The sequence below is a fragment of the Dromiciops gliroides genome, chromosome 1 (assembly GCF_019393635.1).
Source record: "Dromiciops gliroides isolate mDroGli1 chromosome 1, mDroGli1.pri, whole genome shotgun sequence".
NCBI classification, from domain to species: Eukaryota; Metazoa; Chordata; class Mammalia; order Microbiotheria; family Microbiotheriidae; genus Dromiciops; species Dromiciops gliroides.
In genome coordinates, this window is record NC_057861.1 from 48475333 (window position 1) to 48485054 (window position 9722).

Consider the following 9722-nt stretch of genomic DNA (forward strand, 5'->3'; position numbering starts at 1 on the left):
GGGCAAGTCACTTAACCCTCATTGGCCAACCAAAAACAAAAAAAAACAAAAAATAAACTCTACTGCCTGTCATTCAAGGTCTTCTACAACCAATCATTAGCCTGGAGACATCTTCCTGTAAATGTACTTTGGTCCAGGGGGGGAAAGTACCCTATCACTTACTACATATGCAACCTTAGACAGATCAACTTACTTTCTTGCACTTCAGTTTCTTCTTCATCTGTAAAATAAGACAGTTGGTGGACTATCTGACTTGTTCTAAGACCCCAAATAGATGATGTGGGGGAAGTACTTTACAAATCTCAAAACACTCTATCAGTGTCAGCTGTTAGGATGATCACCCTATATTTTTTTCCATGGGGCAGCTAGGTGGTATCATAGTGCCTAGAGCACTGGGCCCTAAAGTCAGAAGACTCATTTTCTGAGTTCAAATCCGGCTTCAGACACTTCCTAGATGTGAGACACCCCCCACCCCCCGGGGGGCAAGTCACTTCACCCTGTTTGCCTCAGTTTCCTCATCTGTCAAATGAGCTGGAGAAGGAAATGGTTAAACCAACTCTAGTATCTCTGCCAAGAAAACCCCAAATGGGGTCAGAGTCAGACATAACTGAAAATTTCTTTCTAATCTTATCCCATATTTTTCTCCACCACTCTTTTCATTGTGTCCTTCTCAGCCTTTACTCAAACTGTTTCCTGTGCTTTAGAAAGCCTTTTTTCCCTCTCTAACCTGGCTGTTAAAATCATGGGCCAATGTCACCTCCACCAGGAAGCCTTCCATGATTGCTGCTTAAATAATAACTTTCTCCAGGACCTTGAATAACCTCCCCCTAGCACCTCACATAGCATTTTGAACTTCAGCAATGTATTTATTATGTAATGTTGTGTATCATAATTATCTGTGTCATCTTATTTCTACTAGCCTTGTGATAAGCAGGAGGGATGGTAGGAAGAAGAGTTCCTGAGGAATCTTAATGCTGATTGAAATACATAAAATCAGGGGAAGCTAGGTGGTGGCAGTGGATAGAGCACTGGCCCTGGAGTCAGGAGGACCTGAGTTCAAATCTGGTCTCAGACATTTAACACTTACTAGCTGTGTGACCCTGGGCAAGTCACTTAACCCCAATTGCCTCACTAAAAAAAAAAATTTGAAATACATAAAATCACAGAAAATTAATGCTGGAGGGGATGAGAGAAAATTTGGTATGGCCCTGGACCACAGAGTCTGAGATCTAATAGTAAGGAGCCTCGGAGGTCATCTGGTCCAACCTCCTCCTTTGACAGATGAGGAACCTCTGAGGCCCAGAGAGGGAAAGTGACTGGACCAGGGTCACACAGTAAATAACAGTAGCAGCCATAATAGCTAACATTTATATAGCACTTGCTAAATGCCAGGCATTGTGCTAAGCACTTCATGGTTACGATCTCATTTGATTTTTCACAACAATCCTGGGAGGTAGGTTCTAATATCTCTGTTTTACATATAAGGAAATCGAGGCAAACAGAAGTTAAGTAATAATAGCTAACATTTATATAGTGCTTACTATATGCCAAGGTACTGTGCTAAGTGCTACCCTGGAAGGTAGGTTCTAATATTATCTCCACTTTATAGATGAGGAAACTGAGGCAAATAAAGGTTAAATGACTTACCCAGAGATACACAGCTATTAAGTGTCTGAGGCTGGATTTAAACTCAGGTCTACCTGACTCCAGGCCCATCTAGTAAGTGTCGAAGATAAAATTTAAACCCAAGACTTCCTGCCACCAAGGAATGTACTTTGTCCTCCCCACTATGCTGCCACTTAAAGCTGTCATACATTCTCTGAAGGCAAGAACTGTTTTACTTTTTTTTGGCTATGTATGCCTAGTGCCTGGCACACAGTAGGATCTTATTTAGCTATGTATGCCCCAATGTCTGGCACATAGTAGGTGCTTATGGGGCAGGCCAATGGGACACAGACTGATCTATTCTATGCCCCCTTCTCTCCACTCGAGCAGCCACCATCCTAGCTCAGGACCTCCTGGCCTGCCTATGGCAGTCACCTCCCAATCCTACAGTCTCCAACCCCTCTCTCCAGTTGTTCCCCTGCACAGCCCCATAAGCAATGCTCCCAAAGCACAGCTCTGCCCCCATCACCCCCTGCCCAAAAAGCTCTGTAGCTCTCTCCTGCCTCTGAGGTGAAATGTGAACTCCCCTGTCTGGTGTTCAAAGCCTACCATGCCCTGGCTCCCACTGACCTTCCCAGACTGTTACACATTAACTGGCCTTCACTAAACCAGTCTTTTTGCTATTTCTGTACAGGAGGGCAGCCTCCGGCTCCCAGCTCCCTGCATGAGCAGTCTTCCATACCTGGAATATGCACTCTCTCCTCACCCAGGACTCTCAGAACCCCAAACTTCCTTCAAAACTCGGTTCAAACACCTCAACCTACAGGAAACCTGGCTCCAGATGCCCTCAGATGCCGGGACTTTTTCCATCCCTTTCCAAATCACCTTGTATTTTTACTTCTGAGGGGACATACATACTCTCTCCAATCCGGCATCTCATTAATTAGCACGTGGACTTGGACTGATCAGAGCAGCTTCCCTGACAGGAGGTCACTAAATTCTACAACTCAGAGTTCCCTTTGACTCAAGGTTCCTCTCTATGGCCCATGTGTCTGCCTCCTGGGGGTAGCCACCTGAAGCTGCTACTATCTTCCCCAGTCTCTTTTATTTATTAAAAAAAATACAGGGGGCGGCTAGGTGGCACAGTGGATAAAGCATGGGCCCTGGATTCAGGAGTTCCTGAGTTCAAATCCAGCCTCAGACACTTGACACTTACTGGCTGTGTGACCCTGGGCAAGTCACTTAACCCCCATTTGCCCCACAAAAAAAAAACCCCAAAACAAAACAAAACAACAACAACAACAGAAAAAGTACGGATTAAACATCTACTACTGATGCTATGCTCCAAATGGACATCAAGGTGCCACAGTGGATAGAGTGCCGGGCCTGAAGTCATAAGACTCACTTTCCTGAGTTCAGATATGGCCACAGACACTTACTAGCTATGTGACCCTGGACAAGTCACTTAACCCTCTTTGCCTCAGTTTCTTCATCTGTAAAATGAGCTGGAGAAAAGGCAAACCACTCTAGTATCTTTGCCAAGGGAACCCCAAATGGGATAGGACACAAAACTGATAGTATACAACAAATGGGCAGCTAGGTGGCACAGTAAATAGAGTACTGGACATGAAATCAGGAAGGTCTGAGTTCTGATATTACCTCAGACTCACTAGCTGGGTTGCCCTGAGCAAATCAGTAGCCCCAGTTTCTTCATCTGTAAAATAGAGGTAACAATAGTACCTTCCTCCCCCAGATTAAAGGAGATAATGTGTATAAAGCGCTCTGTAAAACTATTTAAATGCTAACGTTATTACAGGGATTACAAAGACAAAAAAAAAAAAACCCAAACAGTCCCTGCCTTCAAAGGGCTTTTCCTAGAGCCCAGCATCCCTGGGTTGGACAGATGATTTTTAAGCTTTCATTTGCCTTGATTCTATGCAGTTCAGTAAAAGTTAAAGCTCAGGATGAGATTACAGAAAAACAGTCCCTGTCCTCCAGAAGCAGGTCTAGTAGAAAGATAAGACAACAGAGATAACTCTTAATACACAACATTGCAAGATAAGTGTGTAGAGAAGTTCTTCCTTATTTCAGACTAAAATCTTGTCCCCTGGTAACCTCTCCCTACATTATTCCTAGTTCTACCTACACACACACACACACACACACACACACACACAGTCATACTCAAAAGGCTGTTACTAATTATTCCTTTTTCACTTCAGGTAGGGGAAGACAGCCAATCAACTTCCCTCCCAACTCCTCTCTCTTCCACTCTACCAATCAGAGATTTTAAGCAACAACAGTTTGCCAGGCACTGTGCTAGGAGCTTAGCATACAAAGACAAGAGTGAAATCCTACCAGCCTTCAAGGAACTTACATACTGTTAGGATGGGTCACAGATAAGCAAATATAGGTAGATAGGGAGAAAAAATGAACTCACAGCAGTGGAATGTAGAGCAGAGGCATTAATAAATTGCAGGGTGTAGAAAAGGCTTCTTGTAGGAGGTGGCAAAAGTTAAACCTTGAAGGGAGCTAAGGGGTTCCAAGAAGCCAAGCAAGTTAACAAGCATTTATTAAGGGCCTATTATGTGACAAGAACTGAGCTAAGTACTGATGATACAAAGAAAGGCAAAAATGGACTGGAATTGAGAGGGGGCACGCGGAGCAACTGTTTCCTAAAGACTAAACATTCCTGTTTTATAGGTGACAAAACTGACCCTCAAAAAGGTCAGGTGGCTTGCCCAGTGTTACAAAGGAAGTCAGGGAAAGATTTTAAAACCCAAGTTTCCCGATTCGATTCCCCGTCCATAATGGTTCCCCCAGCCTTGGTTACTTTGTACCTATATGTCTATGGTTACCTACCCTTTAGAATGTAAGCCCATTCATGGCAGGAACTGTTTCACTTTTTTTATTTTTTTGGTGAGGCAATTGGGGTTAAGTGACTTGCCTAGGGTCACACAGCTAGTAAGTGTAAAGTGTCTGAGGCCAGATTTGAACTCAGATCCTCCTGAATCCAGGGCTGGTGCTCTTCACTTTTATTTTTGCATGCCTAGTGCCTAACACAGTAAATGCTCAATAAATGCTTGCTCATTGATGTATAAAGCATCCAAAGATAAAATAGCTAAACTTTATATAAAGCTTTAGGAATAGAGGGGTAGAAACTGGCCTTGGGATTTCATTGGTACAGGATCTCCCAGAAGAGGGAATACCCTCTAACAATGCAAGTTTAGCACCTTGTAGGGAGAGCAATCCAAAGCATGGAGAGGTTCAGGGTCTCCCCTTGGGTCACAGAGCCAGTCAGTATATATCAGGGACAGGACTTGATCACCCATCTTCTTGGCCCCAGGTCAGTTCAGATTCCACTCGGCCACACTGGCTTTTATATTCACCTATTTCTGAATATGTTTCCACATATTTCATATTTTACTTTAAAGTTTACAAAATGCTTTCCATAAGATTATGGATATCAGTATATTATCCATATCTTTCCATAGGATTATGAATATTATCAGTATGTTATTACAAATTCCCCAAATAATAACTAGCCATAGTGCCCCTGGCACTACTGAGCTAGCTTCTCCATGGGATCCTGAAGTGTTTTCGTTTGGGCTCCATGTCATGGGAAATGCTCAGAGCTGTGCTTGAATGAATGCATGCTTGAATGAATGAATGAATGAATGAATGAATGAATGAATGAATGAATGAATGAATGAATGAATGAACAGCTCCAGCCCATCTCTCCAGCTGTTCCCATTTCTGAGTTTCTATCTCCTATAATAAATGCCCAATATTCCTCCCACCTCTGCCAGCTGAATTCTCCAGACTCTGCTCCAATGTCATGCTCCCAAAGAAGCCTTCCAGGGTCCCTACCCCGACATTCCCTGCAACTTGGCCAGTAGTGATCCCCACCTTCTTGAAATGGGCTCATCATCCCTGGAAGGTGAGTCCCCTATGTACAAGAATTAGGTTTTTAGGGGCAGCTAGATGGTGCAGTGGTTAAAGCACCAGCCCTGGATTCAGGAGTACCTGAGTTCAAATCCGGCCTCAGACCCTTGACACTTACTAGCTGTGTGACCCTGGGCAAATCACTTAACCCCAATTGCCTCACTAAAAAACAAAGAAACAAACAAAAAAAAAAGAATTAGGTTTTTAATGGAGCTTTGCTGGCCTCTCTCTTCTCCAAGTCCATCCTTTACCCAGTACCAAAATACCCTTCCCTAGAGCATGTCAATTATCTTACACCAAAATCTTCGAGGGCTCCCTAGTGCTTCCAGGCCAAAACCCAAACTGCTCAGCACAGCAGTAAACGCCCTTCAAACTCCCCCAGCAATCTACCTGTCTGGCCTTTAAAAAAAAATATATATATATATATATATATATTGCTTTCCTTCACACGTGAAGTTCTGGCTAAACCAGATGCCTCCCAGATTTCATTTTACCCTGGTGTTTCTGTTCAATCAGGTAAATCCAGACCCCTTGCTTGGAATATCCTCCCTCCCCTTTTTTCACCTGTTGAAATCTTTCTCTTCCTTCAATGCCCAGCTCAGATGCCACCTGCCACCTCCTCCTTGAAGGCTTCTCTGATGCCACCCTGCCTGCCCTCCATCAGAAAGCATTCTCCCCTCTTCAAATTTCCCAGGGGTTCTTTGTCTGGCTCTTTTGTCCCTACTACAATTTTAACTTGTGTGCATTTGGAATCCCCCTTATTAGACTCTAAGCTCCCAGCAGGCAGGGTTGGGACTGCATCTGTACCTCATCAGCTGGCATGTAAATACAGTCACTTGGTAAATACTGAATTAAATTTGTATCCCAGCCAAGGGCTGGGGACTGGGTGTAGAGGGGCTCTATAACAAATTCTCTATAGGTCTCAGCTCAGCCATACATTGGGACCGCTGGCTGACTTTTGCAGCAAGCCCCGAGGTAAACAAGGGAGGAAGAGAAGAGACTGGGTTGGGCTGCTCTCTCCCTCCAGGGCCCCAAGACTCAGGGCTGGGTTCCCTCTGGGATAGGGCTTTGTCTGCTTGTCAGGAGTTTCTAAAGCAAAAGGGGCCAAGTTTCAGGCCAAGCCAAGGGTGGGGCCTCCTCAGTCATGGGGTGAGAGGACTAGAGGAGGGAGGCTCCTAGAATCACTGATTCAGATCTGGAAAGAATTTGGAGATAAACCAGCTCATTTTACAAAGAGGGAAACTGAGGCCCCAATTGGAAAAGGATCACAGGAAAATTCAAGGGCAGGGCAAGGCAGAACCCATACTTCTGGACTTTACTCTCATCACTCTCACAAATTTAGGTTTGCTGGGAATGGGAATATGGTTTAACCAGAGATCTCAAAGCACCTTTTTAAAACCTTGAAGCTCAAGGCACCACACACCTCGGGCTAAAAGTTCCTAGAGCCATCCAGGGGCACTTGAGCAGGGTAATGCCCCAGCTCAAGAGCAAGCCTTTCCACTGGGGCTTCATAGGGGGGAGGGCTACCCACTCTCCCCACCCCCCAAACTGGAAAAATACTAAGGCAGGGAGCCAAGGAAAGAGAACTAACCCATTACGGGGAAAAGGCCAGAACTTCTCTCAGACTCAGTTTCTTTCTCTGTAAAATGTGAAAGTTGCACTAACCAGCCTGAGGGACCCCTCAAGCTCTCAATTCAAATCTCACCTTCCACAAGAGAACTTTTGCCAGTCTCCCACTCCTTCCCCCAGTGCCTTCCTTTGGAGCTGACCTGACACCCCCCTGCCCCCCACTCCATATATTTTGTATGGACATGCTTATTTTTGTTGTCTTCCCCCATTAGAATGGGAGCTCCCTGAGGGAAGGGTCCGTGTTTTTGTCTTTCTCTGACTCCCCAACACTCAGCACTGTGCCTGGCACATAGTAGGCACTTCCTGCTGACTGACAGAATGGGATTGGGGTGGGGAGGGTTGGAGAGTAGGAAGGGATTAGCCCACGGCTCTAAGTAAAAGCATGAGGGAGGGAGTTAGCCAACAGTTCTATTTAGCAGGGATGAGGAGGTGGCCATCACTCCATGAGGAAGGATGGGGAAGAGGTTGGCCATGAATTAACAAGCATTTACTCCAGAGAGGAATCCGGGCTAGGGGAGGGCTCAGGGTAGGTGGCCAAGAAGGGGAGGAGGTGTTAGCCTGTGGCACTTTGGTGAGGCAGGAAAAAGGGAGAGGGGCTCCTGACTCTATGGTGGGAGCTTTCAGGAAGGGAGCAAGTCTCCAGCAGGAAGGATGGGGAGGAGTAAGACCATGGCTTAATGGGGAAGGATGAGGATGGATTTGGAGATGGGGATGGGGATGGGGATGAGGATGGGATTGAGAAAGGGGGGTGGTGGTGAGAAATCATGGCTTTAAAGGCCTAAGACTGCAAAAGCTCCAAGCCTCCCCTTCCCCAAGAGCCACTAAAGACCAGCCAGTCTAGCTTCTCTGTCTTTCAGAGCACCTGTGCCTGGTGGGGGATGGGGGGGGGGGGGGGGCGGGCGGGCCACAGGGCCTGCCCTTGAGTATTAAGGAGGATGTAGCCCAGAGTAGAGTCTAGCTCCCTCCATCCCTTTCCCCACCTTTAAGCAGCATCTTCCAGGAGCATAGGCGGGAGCAAGGGCTGTAACCGCGAGGGCAGGCCCACCACCACCTGCAGGAAGCCTTCCAGCCCAAGCTCTGGAAGGCCCTCATCCCCCCCGCCCCAGGGGTTCAGTGGGGGCAGCCGACGAGGGGTGGGGCTAGCCACTGACAGCCTCAGCCCCAAGAAGCAGACACAGGTTATTATAGCAGGCCCTTTCACCACCGAGGGAGAGAGAGTGAGAGTGAGGGGCCCCCATGCCCGGAGCTTCAGACTGCAGACCGACCCCTCGTTCCTGGACCCTCTGCCCCAAAGCGCCCGATCTCCTGGTTGCAGACCTCTGGCTACCGGATCCTCGGACCACCACCCCCCGCCCCAAGACACTCCAGGCCCTGGACCCCCAAAGCCCAGATCCTCCAGCCTTCGGACCTTCAGATCCCCAGCACCCCCAGACCCTGGCTACTCACTCCATGGTTCCCGCAGTCCGGGCGTCTGAGGCTGGCAGGAGGAGGGGGAGGAGGAGGAGGCAGCAGCGGCCAGGGAGGGGCTGGGGGAGGGTGGGGCGAAGGGGGAGCAGCCTCGGGGGCTGCGGGCTGGGCCCCCGGGGCGGGGGCGGTGGCCGGGCCCAGGTGGAGGGCGGCGGGGAGGAGCCAGAGCCGAGATCCTAGCGGCTGGGATGCCCCCCGCGCCCGCTGCGCCCTCACTCCCCTCTGGCTAGCGCAGGGGCGCGGGGCTGGTCCGGGCTGCGGGGCGCGGGGGCGGGGGCAGGCGGAGGCTCCGAGGCATCGCAGCCGGAGAGAAGGGGAGGGAGGGGAGGAGAAGGAGCGGTGTTATTGTCCGGGGCGGGCGGAGGCACGGAACCAGGGAGCTAGCGAGCGCGCGCGGGGGAGGGCTGAGCTACGGTGGGCTGGGCTGGGCTGGGCTGGGGCTGGGGCTGGGGCTGGGCCGGGGCCCGGGAGCGGTGCGACGCCGCCTCCTGCCGGCCACGGGCCATCACTGCAACCCGCCCACTCCCCCCCCCACCCCAGCCCCTAACCCTCAAAGGCCCCCCACCTCATAGAAAGTCTTTCCTCCGGTAAAGCCAGCAAATATTCCGTTGTACCCGAGTCCCAGAGAGCGAGCCTGGGGATCTGCTCATCTCTCCTCAGCAGCATTTTACAGAGGGAAACTGAGGCCCCAAATGGGAAAGGGGTTTAGGCAAAGCGGAGCAAGGAATTATAAAATCCCTCAGACCTCAGAGGGTCCAACTCGCATCTAAACAGCAATCTCCTCAATGTCCTCTGGCACTGACTTGTTGTGTCACCTTTGCTGCCTCAGTTTCCTAAATTGTAAAATAAAGAGGTCACCAGCCAACGTGGAAATTTGTTTTACATGATTCCTCATATCTGTTCGCAGGCTTTGTTTTTCTTGTTTCCAGTATGGGTGGAGTGGATGGGGATTGGGTAGCCAAATAAAAGAGGGTAATGGAGGCATCCTTTTTTTTTTTAATGGAGAGAAAAGAACAGAAAGAAGCAAGTTTTTGCTTTACAAATATTAACACTTTTGATCCTGAAACAACCCTGGG

General features: G+C 48.5%; 1 protein-coding gene across 3 annotated transcripts in view; it reads right to left on the reverse strand.

Moving 5' to 3' along the window:
- PALM (paralemmin) overlaps nucleotides 1–9047 on the reverse strand; it is a 31081-nt gene extending 22034 nt beyond the window's left edge. For 2 of the 3 annotated variants that reach the window (XM_043975177.1, XM_043975176.1), the window contains exon 1: nucleotides 8626–9047. In XM_043975177.1, coding sequence (XP_043831112.1) covers nucleotides 8626–8630 — 5 coding nt within the window. In that variant the 5' untranslated portion in view covers nucleotides 8631–9047. Of the gene's footprint in view, nucleotides 1–8159; nucleotides 8239–8625 lie in introns of those variants that run through there. The other variant, XM_043975178.1, reaches the window with a different exon arrangement.
- Nucleotides 9048–9722: the final 675 nt, after the last annotated feature.